A 17,030-nucleotide genomic window follows, 5' to 3' on the forward strand; every position below is an offset into this window, starting at 1 on the left:
TTCATTCATTCCTTCATTCATTTATCCATATATCCATTCATTCATTCTTTTATCCATCCATCCATCCACCCATTTATTTATTTATTTATTTATTTATTTATTTATTTATTTATTTATTTATTCAGCTTCAATAACCGTTTTGTCCATTAGGGTCATGGTAGATCCACAGCTTATAAAGTGAGATATAGGGCATGATGGAACACCAGTTTAATCTTCTTAGCCTTATATTAGCTGGTTAACCCATTGACTCTTACTACATTTGTTTCAGTACATCACAGAGCCAGCATGTCCCTTTCACATTACATACATTTTACTAGTTATGTTCAGAGGTACAAACTTAAGGTAGACACACACACACACACACACCCACACCAAATTTTATTCGATTCGGTTCGATTCCCGCCACCGGCTTGTGTGTGTGGAGTTTGCATGTTCTCCCCGTGCCTTGGGGGTTTCCTCCGGGTACTCCGGTTTCCTCCCCTCGTCCAAAGACATGCATGGTAGGTTGATTGGCATCTCTGGAAAATTGTTCGTAGTGTGTGATTGTGTGAGTGAATGAGAGTGTGTGTGCTCTGCGATGGGTTGGCACTCCGTCCAGGGTGTATCCTGCCTTGATGCCCGATGATGCCTGAGATAGGCACAGGCTCCCCGGTTCAGATAAGCGGTAGAAAATGAGTGAGTGAGGGAGAATAATACTGCCATTGCTGCTACCTGTAGTACTTTCATACACCAACCATTCCATCCATTAATATTCTGCACTGATTATTCTACACATGGCCATGGGATACCTGGAGCCTATCCTAGGGGACTCAGAGCACAGGTATGGGATAATCTAGACCATTCTTATGCACACACTATAATTCATAGTAAGGACAAATCAGAGATGCTTATTAGATTTCCACACATTATCTTTGGACTGGAGGTGGAAACCCTTAAAACACAGGGAGAGGATCCAATCCCCCTACCCCCAGCAAACCCCATAAGTGTGAGGCAAGCATCATAACCACAATATATACTATATATTGTATACATTTTTCCAGTGATTAGGGTGAGGCACATATGTGTGCCCAATGAGTGATCTGTTCATTTTACAAGACTTAAGTAAAAGTAAATTTAATTTTTCATTTACTTTTGTTGCCGGATTATTAAATGCTCACAGCACCTAATCACAAACCAGACCAACTGGTAGGTGTTCTTGCAATGTCATCATAGAAAATCAGAGAAATTTGATGTTACTGTTCATGGGAATGCTTTAAGCCTGTACCATCTCTGACTGCAGGCTGTACACTCACATAGTGGAAACTGGCCAAGCTTTTTGCATATAGAACCAGTCTCACACACAATAAATGAATGCTGCAGAGGCCAATGCAAATTCACTAAGCCATAAAGAAAATACATAACCACTAAACAAGTGACAGGGACAGATGAAGTTATATGCTGTATTAAACTTCTGACCAGCAAAGACTGGATATTCTGTCATTGCATGAAATTGTGAACAATTGTCAAAATAATGCAAACTTTTATTAAACAGAATGGCATTTAAAATATTTATTTATTTATTTATTTATTTATTTATTTTTAATCAGTATTATTACTTTATTAAGCTCATATAAATGTCTGTTTGAGTTTGCAAGACTTTTTAATTTCAGGATACAGTTTGCAATTACAGTATCCACAAATTATCAAAACAAATGTGAATAGGAGGAAATTCTATTACTAAAAACCCAAACCTACTCATTTCCTTTACAATCACATTTTCCTTTCTATTTATAAAGGAGGAGATCTGAAACGATTTATAATTAGTTTCTTAAAATAGATTAAGAAGAATCTGATTGGATTATTTTCCTGCTTCGCCTTCCTAAACCTTCGCGGCCACCGTAGTATCTAGGAAACACCTCTAAACACTGCCTTTGACTTTTGTGGTAATTTAGCAAGAACCTGTCAATCTGTAAGTATCAATTCTTCCTCCTTATTTAAAAAAAAAAAGCTTTCCTGTGGCTTTAAAATGCCCAATTCCACGCCGTATTCCGTTTCTACACCCTGCTTATGAATATAATAAATTATTATTATACATAATTCACAATAATATATAGTTTATCGTTAGCTAATCGACACCGCACGCGCAGCTAGCATCGAATAGGTGAACCTGCTACCGGAAGCGATGTTATAAGGGAAATATCTGTTAAATATAAATATAATATGTTCCCATATTAAACCAGAAATTAACCTTCTTTAGTCTTATATTAGCTGCTTATCTACGTATTAGGGTCTGAAGGATGTTCTCGTCTTTGGTGGTTTATTAGGATGACAGAAATGATTTAAATGTTCAATTCAAGTTTATTTGTATAGCGCTTTTTTACAATAGACATTGTCACAAAACAGCATTACAGAACATGAACATAGAACAGAAGGTAAACATAAGGAATAATATAAAGAATTAATATAATTCAAGATTATTATTAGATATATACAGTATATAGTTCACAATGTGTATGTAATGTCTTGTTTAAGATAAGATAAAATATACCTTTATTCGTCCCACAATGGGGAAATTTCTCTGTTACAGCAGCAAAAATATATAAAAAGAATAAAGACATAATATATTATACAGTATATACAAAAACAAATGTATAAAAAGAGTAGTGGTTACACTCGAGACATATTGGTTTATTAATCCGCTTAGTTTTATGTGTGAAGAATTCATTACCTGTTTTACTTTTGTAGCTTTAAAGTGACTTGTGATATGTTACATGTTCAATATGCTTTTCCTTTTAGTTGTCTATGGCTGGGAGGGGTGTACTGCTGCTTCTCTCTCCACAATAACACACGCAAAACGAGGTACTTGTGAGGCTAATCATTTACAAAAACCCTACAGTTTATTGCTCACCTCCTACTGAAGGTGATTTTGACATATTGTAACTCTGTCTTAAGTGCTTTTACGTATATATGATTGATAGGAAGGAGAGGCTGCATGGCTCTGAGTCTTCGAGACTTAGGTGTTTAAGCAGTCTTTGACCTCTGCGTTTCTTTTCCTTGATTTAATACAGATAAACCCTATGTTCCAGAAATTTGTTCATGCTGAAGCAAATAGACTTCAACTTCATATGGCTCTATGCTTCTGTTTATTACTCCAACCTCTAACTACCTAAAGATTTCTTTGTGTTTGGGTGACGTGTTCTTTATATCCAGCTTCACCCTGAATCGATATTTAAGTTCCGTTTAAATCGTACTCTAGCGTGCCTACAATTGATCTGACGTCGAGTCCCTGTCAAGCAGTCGGAGATTCTCGTCTTTCCTCGGGCCTGTCGTGTTATGAAGAAGGATGAAGCTGCGTCTGCACTTTGTGGTGGACCCCATGGGCTGGTTCTGCATCAGCACGGTGCTGTTCATCTGGTTCTACAACACCGTCCTCATCCCCAAACTGGTGCTGCTTCCACACTATGCTGAAGGACATATACCTGGAGCAGTAGTTGTCTGTGAGTTGCAGTGATTAATATGGCTTGCGTTTAGAATCTGATGTTAACATTGGTAGCATGATACTGCTGCCTGGAAGTAATGGCAATGGCAGAAAACACTGAATATGAATGATCAATTTAGGTGGTGGGTCATATATGATTCATATATGATTCATATATGAGTCATATATGACTTCTCATACATACAGCTTCTTCAGCTTTGTATTGGACTGAATATTTATTTATTTGTTTATTTGACTGACTGACTGACTGACTGAAGTTATTTGGGTTTGAGCTTAAAAGATGAACAATGAAATGAAGAAGATTAGCTAGATCAGTTTTTCTCCCGGTGTTTGAATCTGTAGCTCTATAACAATGGCTCAGATTGATTTTTTTATCAGCTTCAAAATGGCTTGCTTTTCTCCTAAATACAGCTCTACGATCTTTATGCTGGCTTATCCTTGTTGTCCTCATGGGTAAAATCAAGGGCTAGGGGCCAACACTAGATATTCAAAGCTACTGAATGTTAACAATAAGTCTAACAGACTAACCTGTGCAACAAGAAACACCAGTTTCTCACATGTTCCAATATTTCTGATTACTTGAATTATGGGTGAGTTAAAATAAAATCTGTCATGTTCATTTTTAACACACACGCACGTAAATATCAATTTTAGGTTGATATGATACCAAGCTGATGTGATATTTTAGTCAGTCGGTTGATATTTCATCAATCCACATGCAGCCATTCATCCTCTTACAGTATGTTTCTGCGGTGCTTTGCACCATAAGAAGTTCCTTTATATTCACATCGTGTTGCTGCATCTACTTCCTTATATGTACTCAAAGAATTCAGCTGGTTTTTGTAAGATGGTCTTTTCTGTTTGCAAGGCTTGTTGCTGTTTTCCGTCCTGTGCTGAGGACGGAAATCATGCTGTGATTCCACTGACATGTTTGTCTGCTTGTGGTTTCTGACTAAATCTTACCATCATGTATGGTGCATCAAAGCTTGCATCAGAAACAACTTATTAACCAATTGTTCAGTTGCTTAAGGTCCAAAACATAGCTAATGACCCCTGACAGCATTCTGGTAATATTTCTTTCCCTCATATTCTAGCAGGTGCAATTAAATACATTCTTGGCTATGCCAGGCTATATAATCCAGAGACAAATCAAATCGAGTGGATCTAACAGATCAGAGTATGAAAACCTCTGTTCTTTTCATCTACTGACATTCAGGTGTTTTAGCCTAGGCAGCGTGTGAATGTATTTACCGTCTGGATGCTAAAGATTGGCTCCAAAACTGCTGGATGAAGTTATTTTCCACCAAAGTCACTGATTATACCTTTAAACCTCAGCCACTGTTTCTGTCTCAAATCCAGTTTGCTGTATCTTATATGGGAATTTAACCAGATACCATGATAGGAATCATGAGGTATACTAGCATATCATATTATATAGTGATCTGTTCACTGCTTACAGAAGAGAAGTGTGGCTTCATTTGTTCGTCTTTTCATTCAGAGTTGAAAGATTTTAGTTCATGAGGTGAACAAAACCTGTTCCTAGATACGTGACAAAACACACACTCTTTTTGTTGGACCCAGCCATACCAAGGGCAGAAAATGAGAAGTATGGTGTCTTTGATCTTATCAGACCGTTATCAGACAGGTTTTTCAGGCGTGTTTTGTTTTTTTTGCAACTATGCAAAGCTTTCACCTTACCTGGTATTTTTGCGCATGTATTGACCTGGTAGGTGACAGAACTGCAGAGATGTTTATCCTGATATTCCACACCAAAGCATATCTTATGAAAGGCTTGGAAATTAGCTGAGTTTTGTCTATGCACACTGAATGTGTTTCATATGTATTAGCATTTTCTGTATTACATCTATCTCTCCGTGTATCTGTTCAAAGGTTACTACCTAGCATCACTCTTATGTGCGACTGCATTGTTAAGGGCATCCACCGCAGATCCAGGACGACTCGATCAAAACCCCAAAATCCCCTTAACAGGTAATTAACTAACTAATGGCATCATAAAATGTTCTTTTAAATATTTTAAAACATCAAAATGTATATATCTGTTATATACTATACAGTTGTGTTATACAATTTTTTAACTTTTAAACCATTTATAGTGACTTGTACAGTTGTGGATGTCAATAAGACAATGTGTAACTTTAGACAAAAGCAAAGTCCTCTGTCTTGAAGACTTTCCAGTGGCTGAACATATATTAAAAGTGTTGAGACGTTTCATAAATGTTTCTTTTCCTTTGTTAAATAACAACGAGCTTTTAAGCCATTTATGACTAACCTTACATCACCAGCAGTAGCCATAAATCATGGTATTCATCTAAAGGTAATGATTAGGAGGTAACGACAGTCTAATTCTTATTCGATTATTTAGAAGAATCTGCATTTGAAAAGGCAGCAGGGAAAAGTGGTGGTCAAATTTGTGGGCTTTGGCCAATGATATTACAAAAATGGTGCATGATGTGAAGTTTTTGAGCACCTAATGCTTTCTGAGCAAATAAGACGATCATTTTTGTGCTCCAAAGGCATTGTCTGTTAATTCATTTATTGTCAGTTAGTCAATGTTTCATTGAACCCCAAACCAGTAACAAAATGTTCTTTTGATAACACACCCATAATACACTGTTTTCTGTCTGTCTGTCTTTGTCTGTCTGTCTGCCTGCCAGACTGTCTGTCTGTCTCTCTCTGTCTCTGTCTGTCTGTGTTTAACCAATTTTTAAACACTATTGTCATTGAATATTTTTGTTTGTATTTATTTCTGTTTGTAAACATCATTATTGTAGGCCACTGTAATTTCCTTTTGAATAATTTTGTTTGTAATTTAATTGTCATACTTCTGTAAATATCCACATTGCAAAAAGAGTCAAGTTTAAACATGTTAGAAACACAGCATGCAGGTTAATTATGTACCACTCACTTCATCATATCGTCCTCTACTTGAGTTGTTTTTTTTTTCCTTCATTTCATTCACATTCCTAATATCTAAAGCAGATTACTCATTTGTGTTTTAATCCATTTTCTTTTTGATTTTTATAAGGACGAAGAGACATACAGACATGTTTGGATTTGGCCATTTATGGAATATTACTCACACACCAGCAGAGGTCGCTGTTTCTCTGTTTTTTTACCTTAAAGACTTGACCAGCTGTCATAACACTTTGACCGGAGTAGTGACATAAAGGCCATCTTTACTTTCAAACCACACTCTGCACTTGGAGACATAAAGATTTCCATACTAACTTGCATTTTAGTACAAAGGAACCTTTTCCAGATTTTACAGCTATATAAAACATCCTACTGTTACGTGGATAATGCACTATGGGTTGCCAGATTGCTTGAGGGAGAAGGTTTGTGAGGGCTCTAATAGTATCACAGAGGAGATCATCACCTTATCTGCAGAGTGCTAAGCAAATTCAGCCTCAGTCAGCCTTTTGGCGAAAGTGAATATATTTGATAGTAGCACATGGCCTCTGGTTGTAATGGCAAACAAGCTGACCGGATAAGGTTATGTTAGGTTATAGGTAATAACTAGATCAATAAAATTTGGAAGTTTTGAAAAATGGCACTGCATTGATCTTGTTTGCCTCACACCTCTTGGGGTTTAATTTCCACATTGTGTGTGTGTGTGTGTGTGTGTGTGTGTGTGTGTGTGTGTATATGTATGTGTGGAGTGTATATGTTGTCCCAGTGCCTCGGGGCTTCCTCTGTGTACTCAGGTTTCCACTCCCAGTCCAGATGCTTTGTAGGCTGATTGGATCTCTGAATTGTCTGTAGTGTGTGAATGGTTGTGTGTGTGTTATGGGTTGGCACCGTGTCCAGGGTGTGCCCCAAGTAACTAGGGATAGACTACAGGATGTATGGATGAATAAATTTGTTAGATGAATGCAGGTTGATGCACAGTGTAAGAATATGTGTGCATTGTGCACAGCACTGATTAGAGGTCCCTCACTGTTAGACATAAGTCATATGCATATTGCTGAAAGATTTGTCTATACACATGTCTGGCTCCAATCAGAAGTAGAATGAGGTTGTGTGTGCATTTTCTCTTTTTTTGAACCATCCATAATTATTTGGAATGATTACATATTTACACAGAAGCTGAAAAGGAAATGCTTAATGATTTTCTCTGATTTCTTTCTTTCTTTCTTTTTTTGGAGGGGGTAATACAGTACTTTAACTAAATGGTACTACATAGAAACATTAGCTTTAACTACATTGTTTTTATTAATAAATGTCTCGGATGGAATATTTGTGAGTTCTCTTTTGGTGATTCGTTGTAGAACGTGAACAATGGGAGTTGTGCAATAAATGCAACCTTATGAGGCCAAAGAGGTCACACCACTGCAGCCGCTGTGGACACTGCGTTCGCCGCATGGACCACCATTGTCCTTGGTAAGAACACGTCTTTCTGTCTTAGTGAAAGGCATAAAATGCATATTATATATATAATATATACTTAGTTCAGGTGAATTTTCTGAGCAAAAATGTTTTTCTATGTGGCTTTTTATTCTTTTTATAACACCACTTTCTGACTCTGAAGCCCTTTATAATCAGCCAGTAAGCGGATCAGGTGTTCTATTGGGTGGAACACTAAACTTTTCAGGAACACGCACATGATTTAGAGATTTTGGATTCTGGGTTATTTGTGAAATACAAGTTAGTTTATGTTCTATTAGAGAAGTTAGTCATAACAGAGCATCTGTTCATCTAACCTGTGAAAAGCAATCCTTACCCTGATTCATTGATTACTCCAAAAATGAACTTGTAAGTAATGTTTAAGCTTAACAATTAAACACAGAATGTAGATGTTTTGGTAATCAAGCTTATAACCTCCATGTAGTACTGAGGTGAGTAAATCTGGGCTTGATTGGACAAGAGGAAGGTGCTCTCAAATGCTCTGCCCCACCTTGTCAGCTTAATCTGATGGCTGAGTAAGATTTGCACTGAGAGCAAAAAAAAATTTCTTAAACATGGACTTCTACAACATGACCACCACTTTTATTTTTAATATAACCACCTCACCTTCCTTTATAAAAACATTTTAATACAACCTGACCTTTACTGTGTCTATGAATCAGTAACTTTAATGACCTGAGGTAGATACTGTATGGGAGACAGAATAAGCATGTAAAGCTCAACACAGTAAGAAATAATGGTCTTCTGAATTTGACCCTTTGCCCTAGACTGAGTGTGTTACCTTAAAAGACCTTGTGTTCCTGGTAGGCCGTGTGGGTGTGTGTGTATAAAGTTAATAAGGCTTCTATAGAAAGGTAAAATGAAGGGAAGGAGATATCGGATGACCAGGGGAGCGTGTGACTGCTAGCCCAGAGCAGAGTGGTACAGTACAAATGAAGAAGGCCTCAGTCTGTCTGGATTCAGCAAATCGTGACTTGCTGTCATCGCCTGTAATGGCCCAGAGAGAGAAAGGGCAGAAAAAAGTGCCCATATCTTTTTACCACTATCTGAATTAAGCTTCTACTTGGCTTCTCTATCCAGAGTTGTTTTTTCCCCTCTCTTACCATTATTTTCCATGCTTACTGTATCTCTCCTTCTTTAGAATATTTTATTTGACTTCTGGCGTATGTTTTGCATGTGAAGATATAATGTAATCCTTATATCTTTTTTACCCGTCTGTCTGTCTGTCTGTCTTTGCAGGATTAATAACTGTGTTGGGGAAGATAACCACTGGCTCTTTCTACAGCTGTGTTTCTACACTCAGGTCCTGAGTCTCTACACACTCGTATTGGACTTCTGCCAGTACTACTACTTCCAGCCTTTAGTCTCAGTGGACAAGGTACGAGGCTTCGGATCAAATTTCATTTATTGTCAGGGCATTGTCCGGGTTAAACTTTGCATTCGAACATTCTGGTCGATGCTCTACTGAGCATACAGGACATGTTGGGATGTAAACATATAGTATCAGCAGCATCAGCATGATGTTGCGGTTTCAGACAAAAAAATTCTGCCGTAAGGATCTGAACCTTTATAAGTGGAATTGTATATAATTTCCGTAACATCGTAAAATAAGTTGTAACATTTAAAGAAAAAATCTTTCATTTAGTTTAAAAAGTGTTTATTTAGTTTAAGGTATGACTACTTCTAACTTTTAGCTACGGGCAAACACTCGTAAAAAAAAGGGGGATAAACCAATCAGACAAAACAAAGAACGGGTGAAGTAAATTACATTGACTATGTTGTTGCAAGTAGCATCTTTAATGGGGTGGGATATATTAGACAGCAGTTAAACACCTAACAGTTAAGCAGTTGTGATGGAAGCAAGAAAAATGGACAAGCGTAAGGATCTGCGTGACTTTGACAAGGGTCAAATTATGATGGCTGGACAACTTGGACAGAGCATCTCCAAAACAGCAGGTCTTGTGGAGTGTTGAATGGTATGCAGTGGTTCGTGGTCCATGGGCAGCAAGGCTTGATTTCTCAGAAGAGTTACTATAACACTGATTGCTGAAAAAGTTAATGCTGGCTATGATGGAAAGATGTCAGAAAACACAAGTGCATCACAGCTTGCTTTGTCTGGGGCTGCGTAGCTGTAGGCCAGTCTGCATGCTCATCACGGGTTAGTCCTCCTACAATGGGCATGTGAGCATCAAAAAAAGGTCCATAGAACAGTGGAAGAAGGTGGACTGCTCAGATGAATCATGTTTTTTTTTCTTTCTTTTTCATCTAGAAATTAAGTTATGGTGTATAAAAAATGTAAATGAATGTAAAAATTTTTTATTTTTTGTTCACTTTGGTTCTAATGTGGCACAAGCATGTAGGTTTAATCCACGGTGATCTAAGGCATATAAATTTTGTGTACAGGGTGCATATTAGATGTTATTTGGCTCTTTATATTTTTAGGACAGACAAGGGCACTTATTAGTATAATATAAAGTATAATAATACGATAAAGTGGTAAGTGTGCTACTATACTCTGCTCTTGTGGTGTCACTTATGCTCTCTGTGCCTCCTATAAGTCAGTGTGTTTTTGACAGTGTAGCAGTATTTTTTTTATAAACGTTGACTTTTTCTCCCCTGATTAAAAAAGCTGTACTTGTTTGAGTGTTTTCTAAAGCCTTTTCTAAAGTTTTTCCTCCAGCTTCAGATAGAAATGTGCATCGAGGTTTCACCTTTAATTTAGAAAATCAATATGCGCAGTCATTTTCCCCATTATAGTCTTGGCCAGCTCCTACACATCAGTTAGGTCTTCACTATTATACAACAGCTATAACTGAGCTCACATATGCTCAAATATTACCTCAGCCCCAGATGGCGGCGGTATTGTTGGGATTTGAACTTTAGGTCATAAACATGCAGTACATGTTGGGACGTAAACATATCGTATCAGCATGATGTTGCAATTTCAGACAGATCACCTTGAGCACATCTACAGGAAAAGCTGCGTAATCAAACGGGCTTAACTTGTATGTAAATTCCGTCTAATCTTAAATATGATGCGTAACAAAGTGCCTGGAATGATCCAATGCCATTTCTGTCTTTAGTGGTCACTCTGCATAAACAGTTAGTTCAATGAATTTCCACTCATTCTCACTGAGATTAATCAATGCATGCACAATGACCGCTGAAACAACTGAGCCATCTCCTTGGCAGCAGTCGCTGGCCTGTATCTCATTTCCTGTTTTTGTTTTGCCACATTGTGTGTAGGTAAACGAACCCAGCTGAGAAGTGTGAGGCGGGGTGTATGCACACAGAGGCCTGTGCAGGAGAGATAGAGGCATTATCTCTGGGAAAGCTGGACTTTTTTTGGTGCTGTGTGGAATATGCTGAATATGGGATGCGTGTTTGGAGTGATACAGGCACAGAGAGCCTCAAGCCAGTCAAATGAACATGAAGCATTGAATCACTGTTAGGAACAGCAGCTGCTCCTAATGAGCCCCGTGGAAATGCCATTTTTGTTTAAGTCTACGTGTGTGAATTGACGTGTCGGAAACGAAATTAGGGATGGTTGCATGCGTGTGATATTTTGTTCATGCTGATACATTTTTTTTGTTTCTTTCTTTCTTTCTTTCTTTCTTTCTCAGGAGTTATTTATGGTGCGTCATGAGCTGGCGCTCTTGCGTGTGTCCTGCTTCATGGGATTGATTATGTTCGGAGGAATGAGCAGTCTATTCTATTCACAGATCACAGGAATCCTTTCTGTGAGTCAGTCTTGATCTACTTTCTCTTTTCCCATGTACAATCAACTTTAAAAAAGAAAAAAAAAAATTAAAACTTTTTTTTTGAATACTAATTTTATTATTTAATTTGCACCATCTGTCAGTGATGATTGTTACTTGACTTTGTCATTCATTCATTCAATCATTCATTCATTCATTCATTCATTCATTCATTCATCAATTTCAGTGAACACTTTATCCTGGTCAGGGTCATGGCGGATCCTGGGACCCGGGACCACTGTGTACAAGGCAGGATTACACCCTGAATGGGATGCCAGTCCATTGTAGGGCACCGTGCTCACACACATTCACAGCTACACTGCCTGTGGTTGCCAGACTTGCACACGTCCTAACGGCTCTGGCTGTCTGTGAAGATTCTCGCCCACAAATTTACCCAAAGTTGGCTTAGAAGAGCTTTAAAAAGCATGCATAAAAATCTGTGCCTTCTCAGTTGATTGAACAAGGATTGAGAAGTGCGATGGGGCAGAATGCTAATCACATTCGACCGTGATCCTTTGATTGACAGCTTCATGTGAGAAAAGAGGATTAGGGTGTGACCTGGTTAAATTCAGAAGAAAAGACCATGTACTTTGACAAAGAGTACTGATAATCTAGCTTTGTCTAGTTTAGCATTACTTCCACTTCAGTCTGGAGCTTTACCACTTGTTCTTTTTTTTATCAGTTTATCGAAGCTCTTGACAAACACTTGAAATCTTGAATGGCATTAGGATGACATTCCTACATTTATATATTCCCATTTTCTTATGGGTACAAATCACAATATTTTGATCTGAGTGATGCTGCTTGGAGAGGAGAAGCAATGACCTTTTGAGAAAATTAATATACAACATGAAGATGCTGGAGCGGCGTAGTTAAAATCTTTATTTTGTTAGTACAGAAAACAATGAACTACAAACACATATACAGTTACAGACCCTATTATGTGTGATTATCAGTGTAGATACATTTAAAGAATACTATCCACGAAAGGAAAAGTATTTGAACTTCAGCAGCTCCTAATTTACCTTCTGATTTCTAAAAAGAAAAAAATGACAAGCTGCTAAGATCCTCCTTCTAGAATTAAGGAGCTTGAAATACGCCATGCATCCAGTGGGCTTTTGCTGCTGTTTGTCCCTACGGAAGCTTTGAAATTCTAAAGGATCCAGACAATTAAGCAGAGAAGAGGCTGTGCCTAAAGCTTTGCACGCTTCCTGGTGCAGAATTGTTAAGACATTCTTATGGGGCTTTTTTTTTCTTTACTGGTGTGTCATTTGTTTTGATTAGAAAGGTTACAGGTCCTGCTTTCCTAATGCTACACCTCTAACCATCCATATGATATGCCTCACAGAGCGTTACATATTTGTGGTCAGGATGGATTGAGAACGAAACCTGATGAGATTCAAGCAGGGCCTCCAGGAGAAGTGGCTCTTTCACACTGTTATTATCACATTAACACGTCAAATAGTTTCCTACTTCTCCGGATATCCTTGAGTACACTTGTTGGCAGCAGATCTTTAGCTTGATTCGGATTTTCTAATCTTTTGAGTGTTTTTTATACAAAGGCTATAACGCTATAACAGTGAACAACTCATGATGATAGGCACACGCCAACAACAAATGGGTTCCACCCTCTGACCCCAACATTGTCTAATAAGGGGTATTATTAGACTCGGCTGGCCAGTTGCTTGTGCCATTGATTACACTTTTGACTGCTGATCCCTAGTTTTTCACCCAAGCTTTTCACCCATCTATACCGAGGTCATAATTGGATACCATTTGTTAGTGCTGAGTTAACGTCTTGTCCAAGGACTTAACCCAGACCTGTGTGCATGACGTTGTTAAGAATTGATGTTTTTAGCCATGTTAATGTTAAAAAGTGTATTTTTGATTATGAATGTATGGATCGATGTGAATTAAATTTTTTTTTCTGGATTAGCTATCAGTCACACTTCAGTAAATAGGTCCCTCAGTGGTAGAGCTCGGCGCACCTCATTTACATAATCGGCTGCAGTGTCTCTTTTTTTTTTTGTCCCTTATTCGGGTCGTCTCGCCCCCTCACCTGGTGTGCAGGGGGTGAGTTTAGTAAGCTGACGCATGCAGCGTATTGTCCACATGCAGATGCCCCTCTTGGCCCTGCCAACTTGGCAAGGTGAAGAGGGCACCAGGGGCTTCTCATTGCTGACAGCTTCACTGTCTCTCTTTTGTCTTTGTGCACGCTGTAGAGTCTTTCATTCTTAGCGTGGGAACGACGAGAAAGAGGTCTGCGACATAAACTTGCATCTCCTTCTAGAAACTTCTCCAAATTGATGATTTCACAATACCCGCTCCCCTTTATATGTCCGAGCGATTAAATTGCTGTGTAATATTTATGTCCATCCTCTTCTTTTTTTTCTTGTTTCAGGACACAACCACTATAGAGAAAATGTCTCACTCCTCAGAACAGATGTAAGTGATCCAGTTTTTAACTTCAAGGTGTTATTTGGAAAATGATAAACAAATCCGAGCAAATCAAGCGGATAGGGCAGGATTTTGGGGGGATAAATACTCATTGGCTCTTATTGCAATACTGTATTAAAAGATATTCTAGTTTGAGATATTCCACTTTAATGAAGTGCATTTACGCCTGGCTCGCAGCGGCGCTCATCGGTCATGGCAGCAGTCGTTGGCTGAGGTGTTTGGCACGCACTGGAAGCTCCTGTGGTTCCTGCCGTTCCGAAGCAGACGGCCACTATACCCGCATTCCTCCTCCCACTTTCATGTGTAGCAAAGCAGAGGCTGGGGTTGAGGACGTGAGCCTTTCTACTTTACACTCCTACTCTTCTCCACTCTGTCGCTTCACTGTGGCCTAACACTTCCCAGGTACCAAAACTGCAGTCGTCTTCAGGTTTTGCTCTGTTAATGAACTTGACCACATGTGGACGTGATTCCACTTTATTCCACGGCCAAGCTCTTGTCACATGGTATTATTAGAGTACACTTTTTATTTTGGTAGTGTGGAGTGTTTTTTTTTTTTTTTCTTTGTCTGTTTTTTGTATGGCATGCGAATGTGTGATTTTACAATGTTAGGGAACATCAGGGTACGACCGAATTAAAAGGGTTTGTTGTTTCCAGGGAAACACTCCGTGACTCATTGATTGGCAGGGTGCAGCTTAGTCTGAGAGGTTTTTATCTCTGGCTTATTGGGGTGGGTGGCTGATGGCTCTAGAGGTGAGCCATGACCTCTGGCAAGAGCTGAAGACAACCTCAACACTAACTCTGCTCACAAACACTTAGCCATGCATTATGTACCACATCACTGAATCCTCAACTTGAATACTGATCAGGTGGCAGCACAAAGATGCGTTCCGTTCTGTCACAGGTTTGCCTCGTACTTATTTTATCACATGATTTGTGCCTTTTGGAATATGTCAGAGAATTTATGTCATTTGTATATATATTTTGCCAAATGATATAAAATCGTACATGGTGTGTATGGGAAAGAGTTATCCTAATCATTTTTAAAGAATGTTACGCTTTTATTATTTGTGTTTTTTGTTCATTTTATTTTATTTTTTATTTTTATTTTTATTTTTTTCATATAAAGCCTGTGACCAAAACTGACCAAGGTTTGAACAAATGCACCATTGCTTTGTAGTAACACTACTATATAAATCTATATTACAGATATATACACACTCCACATGTACAGCTTTAAGAAGGGAACGTTTGTACTAGAAAGTATATATATATATTTTTGCTTTTATTTGTTTTGTGAATTGTCTTATGTGAAGTGCCTCCTTATGTCTGCTTGTTTTCATTCCATTGTGCCAAGATGCTCCTGGTACAGAAAAACGGCCAACTGCATACTTTGATGAAAATCGATGCAATCAGCTCCACATTTATTGACCATTCCCTCAAGATAATGGGCAAACAATATTGTATAGAATAAACGTTATGCACAAATTAAGTAAAATGAAAGTACTTGCTTTTCCTCTAAGGTCAAAAAAATATCCACATTAATTACGCATTGTAAAATTTATTCACGTTAATAGTCTACTTTGGTCATTTCTCATTTTTCCAGAGAATAAAAGGTTTGGGGAAATCTAAGAACATTTAACATAAGCGACAAAAAAATTAAGGTTAGGATTAGTTAGTTAGTTAGTCAGGAGGAATGTTCAGCATCCCTCTACGTGTCTCCGTTCTAGCCGGAGATTTCACCAAATAATAATTGTCAGGAGTGATCTTAATTTATATAAGGGTCCCAATAATTATGGAGCTGATGGTAATGAAATTTGATTGTAAACTCTGTGATTTTGTTAGTTTCTCTACAAATGAAAAGGTCAACGCAAATGGTCTAATTGGAAGCTCTCCATCGTAGGATGATGTTCTCACTTTTAAATGGTACCGTTGCCTTATGTCTAAATAAATGTCTTAATTTATTTTGAATATGGTCTAAAAGTTGAAAGCACAGTTTGTGGTCAGCACTGAACTGAGCACACAAACTTGTACATGCTTACAGCCATGCTCATGTTTGGAATAGATCAACAACATGGGTATCACTGCAAAGAGCTTCAGATAAGTATAAAGCCCTGTTCACACATACGGTGATGATGTCCGTATGGAGAGATCATTTCTGTACGAAAGTATACGTGTCATATACGAGATGAAAGAGAAGCAGTGTGTGATCATCTCCACTGATCACGTCCTCTCTGTTGTCTTCACTCCCATCGGTATTCAATGCACCAAGTATTTGCATAAAGTTCTCATCTCAGAAAACTCATAAAGTTCACCATTTCTCAATTTCATTAATGGACACATTTACATCTAGTCACCAGCGATCGCGTGCTGCCGGACATCTGCAGCTGTCATTGAAAATAAATGATCACCATGCCATTCACTTTGTCTCTGCAAGTTGCTGTGTGTGAACGTAGCATAACGGTTAACAACATTTGTAACGATGGAACAAGTCACAAATAGATTTAATGCAATAGAAATTATGCAGCCAGAACAAGAATTTCTCTTAAGAACTGTAATAATGCTATATCAATATGCTTATAGTACATCTCTTAATGTATTATATGTGTGTGAGTGGGTGTATGCGAATCATGTTTATTTTGTTCTTCATGATCACACAAGGAGGGATCTCATGGCTAACGTTTTTAATGCGATTCATTTGAGTAGTAATTGTTTACCTCATACTTTTAGGATGGTTCTTTACTGACAAAGTCAATGCCTTCATAAATATGCTGTTAGTTACTGTGCTGAAAGATGTATGAAAATGTTGCAAGTTGAACAAACCAGATAGAAGTCCGTTCCTAAATTGTCCTCACTAAGCACTAATTGTTTGTTGTTGTTGTTTTTTTTATTCTAATGTACTGCACTACCATTTA

At 38.1% G+C, this 17,030-nt stretch overlaps 1 protein-coding gene across 2 annotated transcripts; it reads left to right on the plus strand.

Moving 5' to 3' along the window:
* Positions 1–1,857: 1,857 nt before the first annotated feature.
* On the plus strand, positions 1,858–16,537 carry zdhhc21 (zinc finger DHHC-type palmitoyltransferase 21). 2 transcript variants are annotated; one of them, XM_047817833.1, is made up of 9 exons: positions 1,858–1,948; positions 2,776–2,838; positions 3,236–3,476; positions 5,369–5,467; positions 7,768–7,879; positions 9,143–9,281; positions 11,527–11,643; positions 14,063–14,106; positions 14,296–16,537. In XM_047817833.1, the coding sequence occupies exons 3-9, from the start codon at positions 3,323–3,325 to the stop codon at positions 14,423–14,425; spliced, it is 795 nt and encodes a 264-aa protein (XP_047673789.1). In that variant the 5' UTR covers positions 1,858–1,948; positions 2,776–2,838; positions 3,236–3,322; the 3' UTR covers positions 14,426–16,537. The 2 variants fall into 2 exon arrangements, with proteins under 2 accessions (XP_047673789.1, XP_047673791.1); XM_047817835.1 differs by having other exon boundaries at positions 3,277–3,476.
* Positions 16,538–17,030: the final 493 nt, after the last annotated feature.

Source organism: Tachysurus fulvidraco, chromosome 1, assembly GCF_022655615.1.
Source record: "Tachysurus fulvidraco isolate hzauxx_2018 chromosome 1, HZAU_PFXX_2.0, whole genome shotgun sequence".
In the NCBI taxonomy this organism is placed as follows: Eukaryota; Metazoa; Chordata; class Actinopteri; order Siluriformes; family Bagridae; genus Tachysurus; species Tachysurus fulvidraco.